This window comes from Giardia intestinalis, chromosome 5 (assembly GCF_000002435.2).
Source record: "Giardia intestinalis strain WB C6 chromosome 5, whole genome shotgun sequence".
Classification (NCBI taxonomy): domain Eukaryota; phylum Fornicata; order Diplomonadida; family Hexamitidae; genus Giardia; species Giardia duodenalis.
In genome coordinates this window covers 2,732,390-2,754,037 of record NC_051860.1, presented here as the reverse complement: position 1 = coordinate 2,754,037, position 21,648 = coordinate 2,732,390, and the positions used below count along the sequence as shown (strand labels likewise).

General features: G+C 49.3%; 13 protein-coding genes across 13 annotated transcripts; 7 read left to right on the top strand and 6 right to left on the bottom strand.

Annotated features, from left to right (window-relative positions):
- Positions 1–266: 266 nt before the first annotated feature.
- GL50803_0016629 (uncharacterized protein) lies at positions 267–2,654 on the top strand (the record flags this gene model as incomplete). Its single annotated transcript, XM_001705930.1, has 1 exon — positions 267–2,654. The coding sequence occupies one exon, from the start codon at positions 267–269 to the stop codon at positions 2,652–2,654; it is 2,388 nt and encodes a 795-aa protein (XP_001705982.1).
- Positions 2,655–2,936: 282 nt separating this feature from the next.
- Positions 2,937–4,787, top strand: GL50803_0096537 (ATP-dependent RNA helicase; the record flags this gene model as incomplete). The annotated part of the gene is made up of 1 exon (XM_001705931.1): positions 2,937–4,787. The coding sequence occupies one exon, from the start codon at positions 2,937–2,939 to the stop codon at positions 4,785–4,787; it is 1,851 nt and encodes a 616-aa protein (XP_001705983.1).
- Positions 4,788–4,818: 31 nt separating this feature from the next.
- GL50803_008135 (uncharacterized protein) lies at positions 4,819–5,373 on the bottom strand (the record flags this gene model as incomplete). The annotated part of the gene is made up of 1 exon (XM_001705933.1): positions 4,819–5,373. One exon carries the CDS (start codon positions 5,371–5,373, stop codon positions 4,819–4,821), a length of 555 nt encoding a protein of 184 aa, XP_001705985.1.
- A 1,054-nt stretch (positions 5,374–6,427) lies between these two features.
- GL50803_00102662 (VSP) lies at positions 6,428–7,993 on the bottom strand (the record flags this gene model as incomplete). Its single annotated transcript, XM_001705934.2, has 1 exon — positions 6,428–7,993. The coding sequence occupies one exon, from the start codon at positions 7,991–7,993 to the stop codon at positions 6,428–6,430; it is 1,566 nt and encodes a 521-aa protein (XP_001705986.2).
- A 633-nt stretch (positions 7,994–8,626) lies between these two features.
- GL50803_0014642 (Prefoldin subunit) lies at positions 8,627–8,986 on the bottom strand (the record flags this gene model as incomplete). Its single annotated transcript, XM_001705935.1, has 1 exon — positions 8,627–8,986. One exon carries the CDS (start codon positions 8,984–8,986, stop codon positions 8,627–8,629), a length of 360 nt encoding a protein of 119 aa, XP_001705987.1.
- A 239-nt stretch (positions 8,987–9,225) lies between these two features.
- Positions 9,226–12,003, top strand: GL50803_008125 (uncharacterized protein; the record flags this gene model as incomplete). Its single annotated transcript, XM_038046355.1, has 1 exon — positions 9,226–12,003. The coding sequence occupies one exon, from the start codon at positions 9,226–9,228 to the stop codon at positions 12,001–12,003; it is 2,778 nt and encodes a 925-aa protein (XP_037902305.1).
- GL50803_008123 (uncharacterized protein) lies at positions 12,000–12,938 on the bottom strand (the record flags this gene model as incomplete). The annotated part of the gene is made up of 1 exon (XM_038046354.1): positions 12,000–12,938. One exon carries the CDS (start codon positions 12,936–12,938, stop codon positions 12,000–12,002), a length of 939 nt encoding a protein of 312 aa, XP_037902304.1.
- Positions 12,939–12,963: 25 nt separating this feature from the next.
- On the top strand, positions 12,964–13,305 carry GL50803_008122 (uncharacterized protein; the record flags this gene model as incomplete). Its single annotated transcript, XM_001705936.1, has 1 exon — positions 12,964–13,305. One exon carries the CDS (start codon positions 12,964–12,966, stop codon positions 13,303–13,305), a length of 342 nt encoding a protein of 113 aa, XP_001705988.1.
- Positions 13,306–13,419: 114 nt separating this feature from the next.
- On the top strand, positions 13,420–13,773 carry GL50803_0028433 (uncharacterized protein; the record flags this gene model as incomplete). The annotated part of the gene is made up of 1 exon (XM_001705937.2): positions 13,420–13,773. The coding sequence occupies one exon, from the start codon at positions 13,420–13,422 to the stop codon at positions 13,771–13,773; it is 354 nt and encodes a 117-aa protein (XP_001705989.2).
- Positions 13,774–13,860: 87 nt separating this feature from the next.
- Positions 13,861–15,498, bottom strand: GL50803_0014641 (Transducin; the record flags this gene model as incomplete). Its single annotated transcript, XM_001705938.1, has 1 exon — positions 13,861–15,498. The coding sequence occupies one exon, from the start codon at positions 15,496–15,498 to the stop codon at positions 13,861–13,863; it is 1,638 nt and encodes a 545-aa protein (XP_001705990.1).
- Positions 15,499–15,626: 128 nt separating this feature from the next.
- GL50803_008118 (Ribosomal protein S2) lies at positions 15,627–16,355 on the top strand (the record flags this gene model as incomplete). The annotated part of the gene is made up of 1 exon (XM_001705940.1): positions 15,627–16,355. The coding sequence occupies one exon, from the start codon at positions 15,627–15,629 to the stop codon at positions 16,353–16,355; it is 729 nt and encodes a 242-aa protein (XP_001705992.1).
- Positions 16,356–16,373: 18 nt separating this feature from the next.
- GL50803_0016630 (uncharacterized protein) lies at positions 16,374–20,180 on the bottom strand (the record flags this gene model as incomplete). Its single annotated transcript, XM_001705942.1, has 1 exon — positions 16,374–20,180. The coding sequence occupies one exon, from the start codon at positions 20,178–20,180 to the stop codon at positions 16,374–16,376; it is 3,807 nt and encodes a 1,268-aa protein (XP_001705994.1).
- Positions 20,181–20,210: 30 nt separating this feature from the next.
- On the top strand, positions 20,211–21,548 carry GL50803_0096562 (Zinc finger domain; the record flags this gene model as incomplete). Its single annotated transcript, XM_001705943.1, has 1 exon — positions 20,211–21,548. The coding sequence occupies one exon, from the start codon at positions 20,211–20,213 to the stop codon at positions 21,546–21,548; it is 1,338 nt and encodes a 445-aa protein (XP_001705995.1).
- Between the last annotated feature and the right edge of the window lie 100 nt (positions 21,549–21,648).

Here is a 21,648-nt window from a genome sequence, read left to right as displayed (position 1 = left end):
TCCGGGCGACTGCACTGGGAACCACTAAGCCCCGCAAAAACACAATGGCACGACACAATGGCCCTTGAGAAAAGGAAAGTAAATCAGTAAGGTGTACATAGCATCCCCAGGGAGTCTGTAGGAGAGAGGAACACGTCTCATCATTCTCGACACCGCGTAAAAACTTGAGAAGAATTCACTTTAAATTAATTTACAACTGGAAACGAGCAATCCGGAAACGAACCGCTATGGACGGGTGAGCGTGTGGATCTGCAAATAGTTACTATATGATTAGATCGTGCATTTGGGCTGTTTGCTTGTGGTCAGCGCTTGCTACCGAGCCGACTCAAGGCATCAATAGTGAGATCATAACGTCTGACGGAAAGCAGTACGTCTCCATCTATGGCGAGATTAAGTCAGATGCTTACGACAAGCAGCTTTCCTATACCACGTCTAAGATTTACCAGATCGTCGATAAGGATGGGCACGTTGTCAGTCGATGGGAGCTTAAGTCCCTGGTGAAGGTCCTCATCAAGATGGAAGCGCGCGCAGTCATAGATTATGCCAAGCGCTTCGATGCGTATAATGCTGCAGAGACCTTAGAAATCACTACCCTTCGATGCCCAGACTTCACGGATACAAATATCGGCCACTGCAAAAGAACGCCCTATGGGAACAAGGTTCGCAAACTGCAGCAGGTCGACCCACACAAAGTGTGGAAGCCAGGTCTCCCACGTTTATCATACACAGTGACTGCTGTCATAACCATTGAGGAGGAAGACGGAACGGTTAACAAGTATGACGTCATCTTCAACGAGCACAACAAGAAGGGACCTGTCATAGATGGAAATTCATACATGCAGACCGTGGTTGTTTCCACAGGCTCCACAAATAACATGTTCTGCTTTGGCTGCTACGTGATACACAGGGAAAACGAGGGAGTGCTCAATAGCATGGCAGTGCCTTTTGATGTTGTCGGGTTTGGTGGCACAAACTTACTGGGCATGCTCCCGAGCGTCTGGAAGAGAGCCGTTATAGCTTCAGACTCTAGCACCAGGACGAATGAGCTGACATTCATAGGCAGTCCGCCAACCCCTGACGTGTTTCCTGCCGATCAGCTACTAAACTACAGGGATGATTCACCTTATTTGCCAAGCAATTGCAACTGTGTAGAGGGGTGTAACATGAGTGGCGATTCAGCACAAACCGTAAAGTATGCATGCAGCGATGATATTCTTCTATTGGCATTTAGTCTACACATTTCAGCAGACAGTGTCACGCTCACACAACTCATAGGCAAGCCGGTTGTGCTTCAATCGGTAGTGAGTCTCGTCCGCAGGCAGGCCATCTTGAACATTACAGTTGGGAACGAAGGCATGATGCCGGGAGTAGTGACAGTCAAGCTTCTTCGGTGCATTTCGAGCTCTCCAATCGTTGGGTCCTTTACTTATACAGGAAAGCCTATCAAGCACTTCATTGACGTGGATAAGACAGCCATCTACAGCTTTTTGCTGACGAGCCCGGCAAATGTCATCGTTGCCGAATCTCTTGCTTTGAGCCCAGGAAGGTGTAGTATACAATTTCTCCAAGCCGCGGGGCCCGAAAGCGAGTCCCAGGCGGCTACTAGCGAAGCCACTATCTCTTGGCTAGGGACAGTATCTGGATATGCGCCAGGAACCTACGTGAGGATAGACTCTCCTGTACAGTGTGTAGACCCAGACATACGATTTACAGCTCCACAAACATCCACCCTTGTATGCCTAGTCGCCTGCTCATGTGATCAGACCATGGAAATGGGTGATATTCCGTCATGCAGGCCGGTCGACTGCCTAGCTAAGTATGGACATTCTCGTCCATACTTCTCGTCCATAAGAGGCGTGTGCATATCCACAGAGGAGAAGGCAGCGGAAGATGGGGTAAGCGCAGACGATCTCTTCATCCCTCAGTACATACCATTTACTAATATTTCTGTAGATTGTGGAAAGGGAAAGAAAAATAATAGCACCAACATTTTGGCAGTTCCATGCGTCTGCCCAGAGGGAGCAACACGCTATGAAACGCGTGAAGATAACAAGCTTTACATGTGTCTCGACGACTTTGTTTTTGCTGATCCTGAAGTTCCGTCGTGGAAAAACACAGTTTTCCGGGACGTAATAGAGTTCTTTGAAAAGCTGAAGGGGAAGGGCTTCTTTGAAATTGTAAGGCTGTTTTTTACGACGAGGGTTGGGCGAATTCTTTTGCTTATCATGTCAATCATCCTACTCATCATTTTTGTCCCCCTTTTTGTGAGGCTTTGCCCACTGTGTGTCAGGTGCTTTATGTGCTGCTGTAAGCCATGCAAATCTAGCTATCAGCTGTGCAGGAAGCCGCCAAAGGATACGATCCAGAACGCTGAAAACTGCTCAAGAGCCACTGGTTCTGTAGCTCTTTTACATGACACCCTGGAGGTAGAGGCAGAGACCGCCGATAAATCTGCTTCACTGATATCACCGGATCCACTAATACCAGAGGATGTGATGGTCTTTAATAAGCTTACAGCCGAGTTATCAAGATATGATAACATTCTTATTAGAAATTCTATATTGATGAAACAGATTGAAAGCATAAGCAATTTATATGCACTTTTTGAAAAGAAAATGAGCAACAAGGATGATGCAAGTGGCCCTGTAAAGTAATTCCAAATGATGAAGCAAGGTGATTCATTCGTGATAATGCTTCTCTACAGGCCAATTAATCCAACATAATGATGAGCGAATGGTAATACTGTATGACACTCTTGATTGTCGTTTCGATTCTGTGGCCCCGATCACAGAAAGCCACATCCTATCCATCAGAAACTGCATGCGAGCTGCTTTTTAGACTGGCGGAACATAAATATATTGGCCGGAGAAAGCGCAGACTCCTACATTCAGAAGCTTTCTAATGAGTATGAGTTTGTAATAATTGAAATTTAAAAAATGGATTGGGAGAGCTTCGGTATTGATCCTAGACTCTGCGATGCACTGCGAAACCTTGGCTTATATGAGGCACTACCTATACAAAAACTTGCAATACCCGAGGCCTTAGCACACAATGATATCCTCTGCCAGAGTTTTACGGGTAGCGGGAAGACTGTCATATATCTCACCGCCATTCTTCATCGCATTCTTCAGGGGCGCTCTAGGAGTGTTAAGCCAATGGCCGCCATAACGGCCCTCATAGTGGTCCCCACACGTGAGCTCTGTCGCCAGCTCGAGGAGGTCCTACTTGCCATAATAAAGGAGTTTTCAAGCAACGCATTTACTGTCACCTGCGCAGCGATTTATCTTGGAGAAAATTCTTCTGCAGAAGCAATTACTCTGCGGTCTATGCCAGAGATCCTCATCTCCACTCCATCTTTGGTTATGAACCTTATCAAAGACAGCAAGATCTCTCTCAAGAACATCGTCCAGTTTGTATGCGATGAGGCAGACTTGATCTTTGACATGGACTACGGTCCCGATCTAGAGGCTCTCCTCGAATATTTGCCCGCGTCAGCTCAGAAGTTCTTTCTTTCAGCAACCCTTGACCAAAAACTGGAGAACATAGTCAATCTACATTTACGATCGCCAAAGCTTATCAAGCTAGAGGAGACGGAGCAAAAGCTCCTTACACAGCCAGTCCAACATCTAATATCTCTAGACACAACAGAGAAAAAATACATGCTAATATATGCCCTTGTCAAGCTGCAAATTCTTCGCGGATACATTGTGATCTTTGTCAACTCTGTCACTACAGCGTACAAGCTTAAATTGTTCTTGTACCGATTCGGCCAGAAGGCATTTCTTTATAATCCAGAGCTTCCTGTCTCGACTCGGCAAGCAGTCATTGAAGGCTACAACCTTGGAGCAGAGTATGTTCTTATTGCGGTTGATGACAGTATCAGGGATAGTGCCAAGGATGATACCAAAAGTGATACCAAAGATGGTACTAAAGCTTCTGATAATAAGGAAACTGAAGGTGTGCAAGAGGCAGATAGTTCGAGCATGGCAACAAAAGCTGCCGAGCATGACCCTAGCACCCCAGCAGAGAAGCAAGCATCAGCGCCATCAGCCTCAAAGGAGGCCGGAATTTTCAGAGGGCTGGACTTCACGAGAGTCGATGTAGTGCTAAACTTCGACTGCCCAGTGTCTAGCATAAACTATATCCATAGAATAGGCCGCACAGCGCGTGGCGCCAATCCTTGCGGGCACGCTATAACTATTATCCATGAAGATAGTAAGGATAATCGTGATGTCGTCCTTGACGTATTGCGGGCGCAGCGCGAAGAGTTTGGAAAAGAGCTCCTCGCACCATTTCAGTTCAATATCCAAGCCCTGGAGAGCTTCCGCTACCGTGTTGTGGATGTGCTGCATGGACTAACACCCTCCGCCATTAAGGAATATCGGCTTTCTGAGATAAAGGCAGAGATTTTGGCTTCAGATTCCTTACGAAAGTACTTCAGCCAGCAGAGCAAAGATATGGCCCTGATTAAACGGATCAAAACGAACCCCCTCATAGAAAGACAACGTCAGATGACAATGCACCTGAAATTCGTCCCCTCTTATTTACTTCCCAATGCAGAGGGAATACGCTCTACTTACCAGGGAAGTTTTGCAATCGGGTCACACAAGACAGAGCGGATGCGAAGAGCGGATGCACGGGCAGCAAGGGCAATGAAACAAGGGCTGGGCCCAGTGAGAAAGCCCATGATGCCTCGCAGAGGAATCGGAAAGGGGCGTGGCAAAGGGAAACTAGCAGAACCCGTACGCATTCCTACCAAAGATAGTAGATGGAAAAAGGCAAGATGACCGGAGCCATAGTAAGAAGTGAATGTAGTCACTACATGTTAATCATTTCCCAGAGCTGGTTGGTGGCATCGACACAGGAGCTGAAACGGATGGGTTTTGCAATCTCCTCGCTAAGCACATATCCCAAGTCGGGCTGATCCCAGTGTACTCCCGATATGCTGTGATAAAGTTCAACGAGCTCCTCCCTACCCGCATTTTCTCTGTCTGCTAGAGTCAATGCAGCACGTCGTAATTCATCCTTGTTTGCAGTCTTGGCAGTAACATCTTTTAGCTGGGCTTCGAGACGCTCTATATTTCGCTGAGTCTCCTGGATAGCGTCCTGTGTTTCTTCAAGGGCTTTTTGCGTTCTCTGAATAAATCCAGGGTCAGTTTGTGGCTTAGGTCGTGATACAGTCAAAATTGCCCCTGCTTTCTTCCGGGCAACAGATAGTGCTTCTTGGTTCTTGGCAACTCTGTCTGTTAATGAGGTCTGGCCCCGAATGATCCTTAGAAGGAGAGAGTATTCTCCATTGTGCCGCATGTCCTCCAACTGGAGGTTCATCTGTCGTATTAATGCATCTGCAAGACTGTCAAATGGGCCTACCATCAGATATCTAGAGAGACGAGGTTAGGGAAGAGTAAATTTTAATGAGGCGGGGTTGTCGCCTGCTACCGGAGTGGTCTTTTCATGCGAGCCATTGCCGCCCTGGGCAAGCCTCTCGCTCATACAATAGCTGAGATCAGAAATCCGAGAGTCGGATGCCCTCGATCCCGGCGGGAGAACTCCTATATCCTGTCTCCCCCGGGACCTGCCGCTCCTCGCGGTGCCTCTAGATTCCTCCCATCCTCTGGCCCGTCGGGGTCAACCATCGTCTGATATCTAGTGAGCACCTGTTGTCTCGGGGCTACCGTCGGTCACAGCAGCCTGGCCTCCACGTGGCCCTGGTGCTCCGTGACGAAGATCGCACGCCACGACCTCGGGTGCCTATCCCGTTCCTCGGGGCACCTCTTTGTCTCCCCATGAAGCGATCATCGGTTCCGAGTATGATCGGAGGGTATGCTCCCCGTGCGCCTCTATCTTGGAGTCATAGTACGCGTTCGTGGATGCCGGCGGACAGCTCCTATGCGTTGGTATCGGGGGAGAAGTATGGTCCTCTGCTCATGGATCGCAGTGCGCTCTTGCAGGTGGTCCGTCATCCAGTACGAGACCGTGTCGACGCTCACCCTGTGCAGTGCGTCTGGCTCAGTGACGTGTGGGCTGGTCCATCTGCACTGCACAGCACACTTGGGCTGATGCTTCGGTCTGTCGAGGCGTCAGTCCAGGGTCATCAACTACTGGGACCCTCCGGCATCAGAGCGGTAGACCAAGAAGTGGCACCAATGGTGGACAATGCAGATGGACAAGTAAGTTGAATCCTGGGCTGAGCGACGCGCACACTCGAACTGAGCACACCTCTGCGGAACAACTGAGGGACGCAAAAGACTCCTGGTATACAAGTGAAGGGAGATCCCTATTATATCATCCAAAACCAGCCATCGTTCCTGGACTGGCCAGGAAGGAGCGGGCTCACCCGCACGACCTCTGGGCCACGCTCAGATAGCCCCAGCAGCACATTTATATAAGCCACACACAATGACGCGTTTACTACCTAAGTACACATCTACGCCTTGCCCCTGCAGAGGAACCACCAGCAGAGGAAGCCGACAAGACCCCCCACGACAACGATGACTGCGACAGAAATGCCTGCGATGGCGCCTGTGCTAAGGCCGCTCTTGTTCGTGCTTCCGCCGGCACTGTCACCGTTCATGAGGTAGCAAAGGACGGAGCCAGTACTAGACGATGGAGGAGCGCAGCTCATGCAGCCAGCAACTCCCTTGACACTTCCACTGTTGCTGTCACACGAAGTGCATGGTCCAGCTGCTGATCCGACCATATAGTACCCAGCTGCACACGTTGTACAAGCATTTGCAGAATTAGCATCACGACATGTCTTACAGGTCGAGTGACACGAGGGGCATGCTCCATTATTGGGCTGAAGACTATTGGCGCACGTCTCGCACTTACCAGCGCTACTGGCTGCTGTGCATATCTGCTCACCGGGCTGTCTACCGAGTTTGTAGCAACCGCCGTCTTGGAGGAAGTATCCACTCTCACACGTAGTGCACCCTCCCTTGCCATCTTTCACCTTGCACGCAGCTGCGCGGGCATTGTCTGCTGTACAGACCCCGTTGACGGGGACCTCCGTGGATGTGCTGCACTTCGAGCAATACTTTGTCCCTCCGATGGTGGCTCCGCAGGTCTCGCATCCGCTAGCTCCTCCTTCAGGCTTGCACTCATCTACGCAGGATCCGCCGTTCTGAGTGGCTCCTTCATCTGTGTACTGGAGCCTCTTCCCGGGAGGACACAGCGTGCACTTCGCTGGTCCCTTTGTGATGCACGCAGCACAGCTAGGATCACAGGGCTCGCACACTTTGTCTCCGTTGTAGTAGCTTCCTATTGTTCCGCAGCTCTGCGTGCACTGCTTTGTCGGGGTGAGGTAGTTGCCATTATTACATTCAGTGCAGATTTCACTGTCTGTTTTGGGGCTGTCACAGGTCTTACAGTTGGGAGTATTGCATCGCGCTTCTGGGTTCTTGGTGCACTGGGTCTTCTCCTGGTTGAGGTTGTACCCCTCGCTGCACTGATCACACGTCCTGCCGTCCGCGTTGCACTGGGCGCAGTTTGCGACCGCGCACGCCTTGGTGCACTGGGTCTTCTCCTGGTTGAGGTTGTACCCCTCGCTGCACTGATCACACGTCCTGCCGTCCGCGTTGCACTGGGCGCAGTTTGCGACCGCGCACGCCTTGGTGCACTGGGTCTTCTCCTGGTTGAGGTTGTACCCCTCGCTGCACTGATCACACGTCCTGCCGTCCGCGTTGCACTGGGCGCAGTTTGCGACCGCGCACGCCTTGGTGCACTGGGTCTTCTCCTGGTTGAGGTTGTACCCCTCGCTGCACTGATCACACGTCCTGCCGTCCGCGTTGCACTGGGCGCAGTTTGCGACCGCGCACGCCTTGGTGCACTGGGTCTTCTCCTGGTTGAGGTTGTACCCCTCGCTGCACTGATCACACGTCCTGCCGTCCGCGTTGCACTGGGCGCAGTTTGCGACTCCGCAGTCGGATGTGGGTTGTTTAGTGCGTTGCGCGGCGAGGGCGCTCATCAAAAAGCAGAGAACTAGTAGCAACATTGCGGCCCTGCTAGGTCCATTAGTCATGCATGTTGGTGTTAGTGACAGTGCTGATGGCCAATACGATCACATCTGCTAGCCTTCTACCATAGCTGGGCCATCTGGATAGCCTCATTGACCTTCCATGTCAGGAAGCAACGTGTCCGCATCTTGATGGTAGACCCTCACCTGTGTATTCCTCCAGCGCTCCACAAAGGACGTGGTGCCACATGGCGTGCCTGCACACGCTCTCTGGCTGGCCTACTGCGTGGACACGGGACCGTACACACCGCAGAATACCACACATATGTCCAGGCATGTCTCCAGATGCTCACGCAGGGTGGCTGGCTAGAGCACGAGATGAGCAGATACAGGCCGTGTGCTCTGCCTAGCAGTGGCTTGGTCGGCAGCACTGTTGCGTCTAATAAGATGAATACTCTGCCTCAAGGGTAAATCCAAGTACATCTCACGTTTGCCGAATAGAGATACAATCGGATACTGCATTGCATACGTGCATCGAAAACTACGGTACAACGCACCAGATAGTTATGGGCGATCCAACAAGGACATAACACTGGAGAGTTGAGAACTCTAGCTGCTAGAATGATAAGTGGCTATCTTGAGGTGTAGACAGTGAATAAGACAGGATAGGTCTCAATTAGAACATAAAGCTGCGCAATCAGCCATGGTCTTATGAAGTTCGTCTATCTCATCGGTAAGATCACGAATCCGCCGTGTCAAATACTTCTTGGCCTCTGCATAGGTCATCTCAACCACAATCCCTGCGCCGAGGTGGATCTTTATCCACCCATTTAAGTCGCAAAGACCAGGCTCGTAGACGTCGCAACCTAAGTGCACGAGAACCTTCCGCTCACTCTTTCCTGATAGCAGTAGCTCCTCTGCTGCCAGCAGGAAGTGCATGACATCCTGGCACTCTGAGATCTCGTTAGTACATGTAGCCGCCTTAGACGACGCCCACAAACCGAGCATTCGAACATCAACAAAGGCCTCCATTCGGCTTTTTAAGTTAAGTAATCTAATATCAATAATATTGGTTCTCAACACACTTTATCTCGTAGGATCTGTATGCCAGCACACTTTGACTATGATTCAGAGTGCTCACAGAAGATTACTTTAAAATTAAAAGGGCTCTTCGTGTCCATTGCCCGAGGAACACTGTTTCGGCCTGCATTTGTGCAACAGAGGGGCATGTAGCAATCACCGTTGGCTTACTGAAATTAAAATAAATTATCATGGTTTTTCTCAAGGCCACTTGGTCTCAAGATTATCTGGAGACGCTATTACAGCCATATATTCATTCATTTATTCAGCAACTTCCGCACTCATTCTTTGAAGACGGTCGGAAACTTACGGACGCTTACTGTTCCAACAAGCTCTCAGGTATCTTTTCGTGTTTTTTTGAGCGTGCAGACACCCTTCTTGGGTTGAAGGCAGGGGTGCAGCCTCAAACAAAGATCCCCCATTATCTCCTAAGCAATACTAAAACACGCAATAAGACGCTTCACCTTATTCTGCGGATGATTATCTCTCATTCATCGGAGGCATCGATCATGCTCAGGTATGACGCTGTTTACCAGCACATCTCCTCCATGGCAACTGACGAGTTCCTATCGCTCTATGCGAAGTGTTATGCAGCTATTAATGAAGAGAGGATTGGCAAGCAATATATCTTGATCTTTGATCCTCACATGCCAGTAGAGTTAAAAAGATTGCTTGGGGAGGCGTGTAACAAGTTCAAAATCTCGTCCTATTTTGCGCCATCTTCAGTAGCAGTAGTAGGCAAGCATTCCTTTTCAGTTCACGCTGACGAAATTTACTATCACGATGAGGATCGGGATACGACACAAAAGCAGGATGATGACTCACTTAGTTCCTGCAACCAGCTCGGCAAAGTATTTACCTCAGCTGTCCCACTTGTGTTGTGTGCTCCATGGTTTCCGAGTGGCGACGATAAGCTGCGAAAAGTAATTGTTCAGCCTAGACGAGGACGATTGCAGGACAATCTCGCCATTTCACGAATCTCCTTCCGCATATTGGAATTTGTAGAAGACCAGTACTTGGTGCACATGTTACGGTCTCCTCCTTCGTACGACACAGTGGAACAGAAGCAGCTTGTTGCAGAGGCCAAGGGGGTAAAGCCTACTGCAAGTGAGGTAGTCCCCCTTCTAGGGTCCCGCGCCCTACTCTCTTTTGACAACTCCATTGATGCACAGAACTTTATAGATGCTCTGGACACCTTCTCTTCAGATGCCTCCGCACAATCAGACACCCATGAATCTGTTTCACCCAGGTCTGTGTGTCTTGAAGTTGTCTTTCTGTCGCTCCAGTGGCTTTTGGATTCGTTAAACTACAATGAGCTATGTGAGCTATCAGACTATACCGAGCAAAACATAACCTACGTTCCCATAGCTGCCCTCGAGGAGTCAGCGAATGTGGCGGCTGCGCCCTTATCACAGCCCTCAGATAATTCTTGCAAATACTACGAATGCCACTGTGGAGGATGTAGATTTGTTTTTCGAGATATTGAGTTTACGAGCCCCAATCTTAGTTACTTCTACACTAACATGCGAGCCCATCCTGAGAAGTACGAGTCCTCCTTGAATCTTTTAAAGAAAAACATAGGATATACCCTTAGTCCAGCTGACAGTCAATCAGGCATAAACGAGAGAGATGCAGAGACATATAACTATGAAAAAATAAATGTCACACTCTCTTTTGGCACATTATCTTTTAGAGATGCTCCAAACGAACATAGGATGTTATCATTTCACGGTGTCCTTTCGACCAAGGATGTTGTCGATATTCTGTTCAGTCCAACCTCAGACCCATCTAAGTGGCAGAACGGACACCTGCCACATGCTCTCTTGGCAGGTGCTAAGGAGGACTCGCCAGTGCTGAGCCAGTTAATAGATCATCAGACAAAGGCAGCACTAGACGATGCTCAGTGCACTATGACTTTGAGCAACCCGCGCTTCTTGGGACGAAAGTGTGAGGTCTTGAAAGAGCACTTTCTATTGACAGCATTTAGCTATATTTATAATAGTAATTTTGACAGTGATACCGAAAAGATACTGTTATCCATAATTCGGTGTAGTGATAATCAGCTAGAGTTGCGCAAATATTTGAAGATACCCGATGAACAGGGAAATCTGGTCCCTGTTTCACAGATAATGGACGAGTTTAAGTGCCATAAATATAAGTACCCACCTGTCCTAGACACCCTCTTGTTTGGTCCGCAATTCACGGGGGTTGCCGATGACGGTAGGGCGTATGGACACACCGGGTCAGGGCTTATTGTGGCCAGACAGGTACTGGATGGAGAGATAGAGTGCATGCTTGACTTTAAAAGCCCAGCCCCCCGTACTCATTCTAGCTATTCAAGCTTGTTCCAGGTGACACCGAACAAGTGGTTCGAAGATGTAACTATCATGTATCCGCTAGAAAAGGGCTACTTCGCATCGGAGCTGTCTAATGGGAAGTTACGAGAACAAGACTATATCCTGTTTAGAAATACGATAATACATTACTATCTAACCACGCAGAAGCGTCCGTTCAAATGTTTTGTACTGTATGACATCCTTCCTGTACCAGTTGACACAATCCATAAGATCTATAAGTTTGTGGTGCAGGAGGGGCTTATCAATTATAACACAGAAAGCGCTATGCCGTTGAGCTCGTTGATCTTTGCACCAGGGGTCGGGTACAGTGCAAGAGACTCAACTGCCAAAGAGGTGTCTCTGAATCCCGGCTCTCTGGACGTCTCCACGACTCAGCAGGTACACAGGCAGACAGTCGTTAACTATAGCGAGACTAAGCTAACAAACCCGTTAATACAACATCACGCCTTGCTAGGAACGACGCTGTGCCAATCTAGTGAGCAGATAGAGAAGATGGTGAATGAGGCGATATCATACATGGAAACTCACAGAACCCCACTTGGCCTGGCAAGCCTTGGTGCACGGCAACTCATCAATGCCCTGGAGGATGTACTGACGAATATGGACTACTAGCTGCTCAGTATCGCTTTGCTAGTGTTGCTGAGGCTTTTATATATTTCTGTGTATGATTGGAGCACAGAAGAGCTATACGCAGGATGCACCAGGCTTGATATGGCACCGGGGTGGTACTCTATTTTGGGCTGTTTTCTAATGGGGTGCACGAAGGCTGAAACTGTTAATTTCTTTTTAACATCTTGTCTGTGGTCGGAGGCCTTTGGTGGCTGGCTATGGACCTGTATAGCGACTGACTTGAGACACAGGCTGTGCGTCATTGTTCCCTTGTTAGCTTGCTTGTGACTTTGTGTTGATGGATCTCTGCTAGGGGTGTGTGTCCCAGCCTGCCGATAGTCTATCTTGTTCGCAGATACGGCATTCTTGGTCACGTTCACACGGTGAGCTACAGTTTCTGTGTGCCGCGTCACTGGGGTGTGCACAGCCGCCGGGATACTTACTTCTTCGTCTCTTTCTTCGTTTGTCGCCTGGCTGTGAACAGCTAAATGGTTGAGAACATCAATCGTGTTGTAGTTGCCGAAAGAGCTATCGCTGTCACACAGCTGGTATCCGCTACGTATTACATTGTATGTGGTAGGGGAACAATATGTTTCTGATGAATTATCGGCTGTGGTCGCCGGAGGCACTGTGCTGCTCGCTTTATCCTGTGATACATTAGTAATATTAGCAATGCTATCGAGCTTCTCACCATATATCTTCTCTGGATCAGTAATTGACTCGGCAAGGAGATCGACCTGGTTGGTTGCTCTTGTCTCATCACCGCTTTTACTGCATAATACCGGCTCAATTGTCTGGCTATAAAGTCGCGATAGGGATTGGGACTTTTGAGGCTGGAGAGAATAGAACGAGCGGACTAAGCTTTCATGTCTGGCCCTCTGTAAAGACTGTATCTTCGCTGCGAACTTTTCCCGCTCTTCCTTCAATTCTTCGAACATTTTTTAATGAGGACAAAATTTACAAATGCAACAACAGAAGCGCGATGTCCCGTCGGAGCTGACGAACACTCAGCTGTACGCAAATGTTCATCGCCAAGCTACGCGCTCTTTCAATGTCCTGGCCGAGAACTCGGATCTTAAGGAATATCTCACGATGAGTATCTACACTGTAAAGCGGCTCATGGATAGGAGGGAGAAGGATCTTACTGAACTAGAGAAATACTTCGAAGATACAGCGGCCAAGCGGCGGTCCGATAAGCGGAATATGGTCCTTCTAGTAGTTTTGGCAGTTTTCTGTGTGTGCTTACTCTTCACAAAGCGTCTTATGGTTTTCTTAACAGAATATCTACGCTATAAGCATGTCTAATTATGCTGCCTTCCACCGTGTCTCGTATGGCTTGTGTGTGGCATGCACCCCAGCTTTCATTGTAAATTGGTTTGTTTTCCTGGAAAAAAGCAAACAGCGAACCCATACGCACTTATGGTGACTAACCTTCGCATTGACTACTTTGCTCGTGGAGAGGAGGTGCCGCTCTTCCCAAAGATACTACGCAACAGCCTGATGATTCACAGCTTCCCCAATCCATTACTAACGACTCTGTTTCTTTCAGCAACTATTCTTCTTTTTGTCTGGACTCTTCTGCGAGCTTGTATCATCCCTCGCAAGCCTGCCCTTGGCCCACATAATTTTATGCGCCTCACGGGTGCATTCATCTTCATTGTTGGACTCGCCAAGCAAGCCTCCCTTTTCATTGCAGACAGGCCATATAGTGTCAACGAGGCGCTGCTCAACATGCTAATCGGCTTTGCCGGGGCCACGCTCACTCTCCTCTAATTCACTTGTGTACCTATTTACTCGTCTGTCTTTTCGCTCTGTAAAACCACTGTTAGATTCACCTTCTCTGTCACCTCTCTAAGAAAATCAACTTGAAGCCACTAGTTCATAAGTGTCCACCACACCCCGTCGGCTCCCGCAAAAGACCCTACTGAGATCCGGAGTGAAGGCGAACGTGCACGCACCACTGGGGGGCTTTTGAATGTCGAAGACCTTGCCAGTGTGAAGATTGATAAAGCGAGTCTCGTTGGCTTGAGAAGCCACCACTAGTATTTCTCCGGTCGGATTGAATTCCATGGAAATAATCTCAGTGACGATGTTCTTAATGACGTATAATGGGGCAACGCGCAGAGGCCGCCGATAGATGGAGGAGGCGTCCTGCTCTAAGGAACTATTGGTGGAACTAGCTGAGTAAACGTCTGAGATGCGATAGATGTTGATGAAGCCGTGCTCATCGCCCGTAGCAATATGCACTTGGCTGGCCGCCATAGCCGTGATATTGAAGGAGTCGTCACCGAAGATTATAGGATCCTTCACCGAGTAGAAATTCGATGCATCGAACTCGACCAAGGCAATGTTACCATGTCCCCGCCCCGAAACCACCAGGATAGGGTGCTCATTTGTGTGGCCCGATATCCGCGCCAGGGACATGTTAGACGGACTTATGAGTCGTATAAGACCCGTTGTAGCAAAGGGGAATTGCAGCTTATAGGCATATGAGTTGGTCTCTAAGTGTAAGCCATAAACAAAGGTGTATCTGTCTGTCTCTCTGGTCTCCGATTGTGCGTCTGGGGGCCCATAGCCTGCCTTTATGCCGTTTGTTTTCCCAGGGTCAACATTTCTGTGTGCCAAATTGTTCACCCTGCTATAATTTGCAGCACCACTGCACTCGCTGAAAAATATAAGCGAACTCCCTGGCCATCCTGGAATGGAGCTCTGCATGGAGAGAACTAGGACTTCACGGTTCCTCCCTTTGAGATAATAGTCCAAGCTAGCATCTTTGAGGTGCCGCTTTCGCAAGGGAAGCCTGCGCTTGACATCAGTCCCCGTCTCTAAATCAAAAAGGTGATAAAAGTTTGTATTGCCAGTAATCACCAGCCACCGGTAGTTGTCTGAAAAGAAGGCAGATGTGGGGGTAACCTGCGTGAATAGGAAGGAGCTGACAAGTGGGTTTGTAGGGTCGTCTATCTCGAAGAGACGGAGCCTATTGTCCAGCGAAGAGACAATCGCTAGTCTTCCATTGGGGTGCACGTGAATCGACGTTACCTTGTGCATAGGACAATCAGAAACTGTGAGTGGTGAGAGCCGCTTTAACTCCAGTTGACTAGAAGGACCCAATTGGCTTAATACGGTCCTTTTTAGATTGGGTTCTGTCCCCAAAGATAATACATTGATAGCTTCTTCCCGGGCTAGCTCATCCAGTCTTTTTCGAAACTCATCGTCCTCTGCCCGTTCAACGGCCCAGGAAAGACCTCGTGCCTTTTGATTGCGAATATTCTGTTCTTCCGTCTTATCGACATCTTCGTCATCAAAAAAGGAGTCGTCGGAGAGGACTGAACCAGACGCTTCGGATCGCCCGTCCCCAGATTGAGGAGATGCCCCGGGAGACGCGTGCACAGACCCCTCCTGCAGAGCCCTGTTGTCCGAGCACAAGTCCAGGAGCTCAGACTCCCCAAACACGTCCTTGTAAAGAGCCTCCTCCGCCTCTCGGTCCCTTGTGCTCATTGCAATTATTACACTGAAATTAGAGGTGCACACTTTTCAAATTTCGTCCACTTTTCTGACCAGCGATTAAAAAAACGTTCTAATTTTGATTTGACTTTGTAGCCCAAAACTAACGTCCATGGCGTAGCATGCAGGCTGAAAGTGCTCCCAGGCCAGAACGACCAGAGCGCGGTGAGCGCGGACCTCGTCAGATGGAGGAGGAAGAGTGGCATCCGTCCACGAAACTCGGCCGCTTGGTGAAGGCAGGAAAGATAGAGTCCCTTTATGACATTTTCAAGTATTCTCTCCCCATCAAGGAGACAGAGATCATTGACTACTTCTTTCCGAAGAGCGAGCTTGCGGAGGAGGTGTGCAATATCATGTCTGTCCAGAAGCAGACCACAGCCGGGCAGCGTACGAGGTTCCGTGCTCATGTGATAGTCGGGAACCGTGACGGATTCATCGGCTATGGAGCAGGTGTCTCCAAGGAGGTGGCGAATGCCATCAAGAAGGCGGCAAAGAACGCCAGGCTCAACATCGTTCCCGTCAGGCGCGGCTTCTGGGGCGGAAAGCTTGGAGATCCTCATACGGTGTCGTCGAAGCTCTCAGGTAAGTGCGGCTCCGTCCGGGTCCGTCTTATTCCCGCGCCCCGCGGCGCAGGCATTGTGGCGTCCCCCACGGTTGCAAAAGTCCTTGAGTTCGCGGGCGTATCCGATGTCTTCACGAGGCAGAGTGGCCACTCAAGAACGCTGATGAACTCGGTGGGGGCCGTTTACAACGCCCTGAAAAGCTCCTACTCCATTCTTACGCCTGACCTGTGGAAAAAAGAACAGCTCGACCATGTCCAGGACATCCGTACCATGTCCCTCGCTGACTAGGCAAGTAAACCGTCCCCGCTACGCCCGCGACTCTCCACGAGATGATAGCTTCCGTTTCATAGACATGCTCGCCACGCACATGCCGGAGTCCGTCTCCCACCCCAAGGAGGCTGCAAGGGCCCCTGTGAGGTAATAAAGGCTGTCGATCCATATCTCTGTCGGCTGTCGGGCCACCTTGCGAAGAGACACGCCCTTGCCTTCTGCAAGGGATTTACGCACAGACAGAGACTCTATTCCATAGTCTCTTCCACAGGCAGAAATGACGGAGAAGGATAGCTCTACTGCATAGAGCAGGGTTGCTTTGAGGGCACTAATGACAAGGCCTAAATTGTCAAACGTAAGCGCTGTCCTCTCTATGTTTGATACTTCCTGAATAATGGACCTGGTGCAAACAGCCGATTCCGTTCCCATTGCGCTGGACAGGTGCAGAAGGGCCACTTTTGCTTTGTCAAAAAGGCTTCTTGCTTGGCTTAGTATAGTATCGTAGTCATTTGCATACGCCGCTATGCTTGCTGGAGCAACACCCGGGTTAGATGACAGCCCAGGGTTTGTAGCACCTGTATAGTAGCCTCCCACCAAAGGCATCATGACCTCGATGGGCGGGAACTTCAATGCGCTTGCAAACACGCCACGTGTTTTGCACGCGTCGACAAGGATGCTCCAGTTGGCGCTCGGGCTCCTCCAAATGACATCCAAATAAGCAGCATCAATCATGCTATCGTCACAGATGGGGTTAATCATCCTTATTATCTCCCTCACAATCCTGAATTTCATGGTGTCCGGAAGAGCGGTCATCTTAGAAGAGCGCAACAATGTAGAGGTCTCCAGAAGACTTCCCGCATACATCAGTCTGGTAGCTTCAAGGCGCGTCATAACCTCTGTCCGGTAGGCCTTGAGCATGGACAGCAAAAAGAAGTTTGCGTTAATGATGGAGACTCGTGTTAGATCGTCACGGTTCCGTAGGTTCTTGATGGGTGATGCCACACTTGAGGAAAGTCCAACGGTAGCGGAGGACGCCGCTCCAGTATCGCTGAAGTAGTCCTTGTTGGCTGCAAAAATCTCACGAATGTCCGCGTCATAAAGGTCATCCCCATCCAGGTTTTCGTATACGTCGACCACGAAGACCCTCCCAGAGGAGATGTCGGCCAGCGTGACGTCTTTTATCAGCGATGTCGACCGGCCTTGATGGATAAAGAACTCGATAAAGCCCTTCTGAATAGTTTTGGAGACAGTAGCAAGAATAATATTAATTGCTCGTTTTAGGGAGATGTACGCTGTGGTTATCTTTACGTCTTTCTCCAGGTGAGGGAGAAGCACAGGGTGGGCGTCTGGAAGGCCACCGTGTGTTAGAATGGTAATGTATATCAAGAAACTCACCTCGTCTGCGCTGATGGAGGTGTTTAATAGTAGGGAGCCGAGGGAGAGCAGCATTGACTCGTCTTCAATAAAGATGTCTGATGTGAGAGATTGAAAGGCTTGTAGACAGCAAGAAACCTTGTTGACAAGTAGCTCGACCTCAAACTGCCTCCTATCTTCTGGAACGATGTGATACTGCGCATGAACCCAGCCCGTAAAGAGTGCCTGTATGGGATAAGTCGTTGGATAGGGTGTGCCATCGGCTTTTGGCATGCACCGCCCGGTCAGCTGGCGGCACATCGACGTATCTGATGTGAAAGAGGACATGCAGAGGTGTCGGAGAAAGCTCAAAATAACCGCGGAGACGTAGTTTGGTGTTGTTGTAAGCTCTGATCCCTCCTTGTCTCTGTCTTCTCTTTCTACTAGCTGTATCTTGAAATTTTTAGATATAAGCAGTTGCAAGGGCTGCTCGCGCAGAAGAGTCACAGAGTTCTCGTAGATACCTTGGTTCTGAGCTGATGCTAAGTGCGACCCCTCTATCTTTCCGGCTGAAGCGCCCTGAGTTTCCTTTGTAGAGTCCCCCTTGGGGTCCGCTTCTGTGTCAGCACCCGAAGCCTTGGGCTCTATAGCCTGGGTGCGAGAAATAACAGATCGGTATACCTTCCTTAGCTCGGTGAGCTCTTGCTCAACGTTCTTGAGCCTGTTGTTTTCGTACCGCAGAGCAGTTATTTCATCGTCTAACTGCTGAAGCTTTGGCGCCGCTTCCAGGCGCATTTCTATAAGACAGAGTGAGCGTGCCAACTTGCTGAGATCAATAAGGTAATACGACTCGTCTACTCTGTCGACGACAGAGGCCCCTTTGTTCTGTCCTTCGGGATGCTCGGCTTGAGCATCAGGCGGCTCCTGCTGCAGGAGGTGCAGCTTCTCTTTCTCCGCTGCCCTTAAATCATCGAAGAAGGAAGACACTACTTTCTCTTTTTCGTAGAGATACTCTGACACTCCTGGGTTATCAATAGACATCTGAAGCTTTTCCTTATTGACCTGCAGTCCAGAGAGTATGGCACTGACAGCTTCCAGCCTCTCTACGCGATTAGTTATCTCAGAACCGACGTATTTGGACCTCTCTATGATCCTACTCGAACAACCCTTACAGTACTCCCTCTCGTTGTTAGCAGCCTTTAGCTCTGCTCTCAGCTGCATTATTACAGCTCCAGCCTCTTGATGCTCCATCTGAAGATCGCTGTACGCTGCCTGCAGTGTTTGAAGAGATTCCATGAGCTGCACGTTTTTGCCTTCCAACTCCCTGGTAAGCGCACGCGAGGAATCCAGGTTCTGCTTGAGGGTCTCTACTTCCTTCACTTGCTGGTCATTTTTAATTGCTTCAATGACAGCCCGCAGTATACGCACCTGCTCACCGTAGTCACGAGTCCGCTGCATTGCAGCATTGACCTCTATGGCCCTCTGCTCCTCCACCTTCTTGACGGTTTCTTCTGCTCTCTTTTGGTCCAGCTTGCGCCGGTCATCCATGGCTGTGAGCAAGACAATTGCCCGTTGTCTCTGCTTTTCTAATGCTATTTTTGTTTCGTGTAACTCCTGCTTCAGGCGTACTATTTCCGCCGACAGCAGAAAGTCTCCACACTTGTTATCTGAATAAGCTGAGGTGTAGATCTTCCTGGCCATCTCCATTGCACCTCGCATCTCACGGGAGTCAGATGCTAAAGCATCGATTATGTCGCCCATGAGGAAGTCTGCTGTGAGGAAGTGGCGCTGAGAAAGTGTAAATATAGACTGCTTTCGAGTGACTGGTTCGTTAAGCAGTTTCTGTACGATATTAAGAGACGTAGCGAGTGTGCGATGATTGCGTTGCCTGACTGCGCCTGGTTCTTTAGAAGCCCTTCCTGTATGAGTAGATCCTGTTGTGCCGCTCGCTGAGACTGTGTCAGGGTTGCTCGATGCATCAGATAAAACAGAGCTGCATTTCCTTACAGTGTTCTCTAAAGTGCAGCCTGGTTTAGTGTTGCCTTTGTTGGTGATAGACGACTCTCTGATGTTCGAGTAAAACGCTGAGTTATCTGATAAAACCTTGTTGACGTAGCGTTCCGGGTCTTGCGTTAAGCTGATCGGCGGAAGATCTTTGCCATAGAAAAACTCCTTCGCCCCTTGCTCAACTAGAATGCGGGCGTCCTCTTTGCTCTTTTGGGCTAACTCATTCTGTTCAGTGAGATACTCATATCCCCGGTTTCGCAGAAGGTGCTCCATCGTTGATGTCATGACATCGCCGTGCTCCTCCTCTTCTGGAAGCACCGGTGGGGGGACTGCTGTGGCCGTGGTTGTGATCGTGGTTGTGGCCCGCTTTGAGACCTTAGTGGCTTTATTGAGACTTAGCTTTGATTGTGTGCTTCCTAGCTGGGCCGAGGCCACTTCGGCCTGCTGCAAAAGCTTTGTGATCATGCTCGGATCTGGAGGCATTCTCTACTTTTTATAAATGTATAAAATTCGATGGCCATATTGGTCTTTCTAGTCATAGCAGCGCCGTTATCTCTTGCGTTCGGGGTGCTTATTGGCAACATTGCAGCTGCAGCACCGCGTACGTCGCGCCTCTATAGGTTGAGGCAATGTCTTTTGTGTTTAGAGAGAAATAGGAAGGGTGTGTGTGTTCTGAACCTTGACCAGCTCTTATTTCAGCGACGCAACTGCTTTGTCGTATGTTTCTATTGGCTGCTCTTCATCATGTCCATGTATTCTTTTTTCAAAACTATTCTAGGACCTCTAACAGTAATCATCCCAGAAAGAAGTGGAGAGGAAGGCGCGTATCAATGGACCCGAGCGCTTTTAAATTTATCCCCCTACTCGTCTAGCCCTAGTAAGGTTAGTATAGTTGGTAAGGTTCGTATGGTCAGTGTACCTGCCTTTAATATTTTATCAGCAACCTCCTTTGCGCTGGCATGCCTGCTGGATCCTGGAACCGTGGCACCAGATAAATCTAGCACTGGTGCTAACAATTCTGTTGGTGTGACAGACCCGGAGGTTGACGCCCGAAAGGAGGCTTCGGACCTGGAGTCCGACAGTGCATATGACACCTTTTTGTACCCCAGAAAAGTATGCTCTACATGCATGGTTCCTCGACCGCCTCGTTCTCATCACTGCGGCGTTTGCTCAAGGTGTGTGCTGGACTTTGATCACCACTGCATCTGGACTAATAGCTGCATAGGCAGAAACAATCTTCTGTGGTTCAACGGGTTTCTCTTTTTTACATCCGTGGCACTCATTAACACTGCGCTCATTAATGCTCTAACCATTTATCGAGTCCTAACGCTTCCTGGTCTCCCTGTGCTGAGCCTAGCCTGGTCTAAGAAGATATCTGTTAAGTTTATGGCACTTTGGCTCATCAATTCCGTCCCCATTCATGTACTCTCTTGCTTGATGCATGGTGCTGTTGGTTGCATGCTGTTGCCGTTTTCATGCTTTCACATTACCAATGTTTTAAGAAACACCAGAACCGCCGAGAGAATCAAGCGAGAAACTGTTGTGGCCAAACTGAAGGCTGGGGAGTTCACGCTAATGGTACAAGCGCCGTTGGAGGAGTGTGCGTTACTGCCCAAAAATTTCGCAAAAGTGAGCCCTAGAGCTCTTTGCGAGTATGCATTCCACTTTGTTGAATTGATAGACGCCACATATGGAGATATAACAACCATAGACGGTGTGTCTGGGCGAGTACTCACCGTGAAAGAGAGCGAGTATGTTATACATAAGTACAATAGATTTGACCGAGGAAAGCTGAACAATCTCATTTCGGTGCTGCGCAATGGCTTGGAGTTTAAGCGCAACATCGTATAACCCGGCTGTGCAAGCCGTGCATTCCTCTAGCTTCTAGCTCCTCGGAAAGGTGCCTATGATGTTTTAGCGTTCATGGCATTTCATAATTTTTATGCATTTT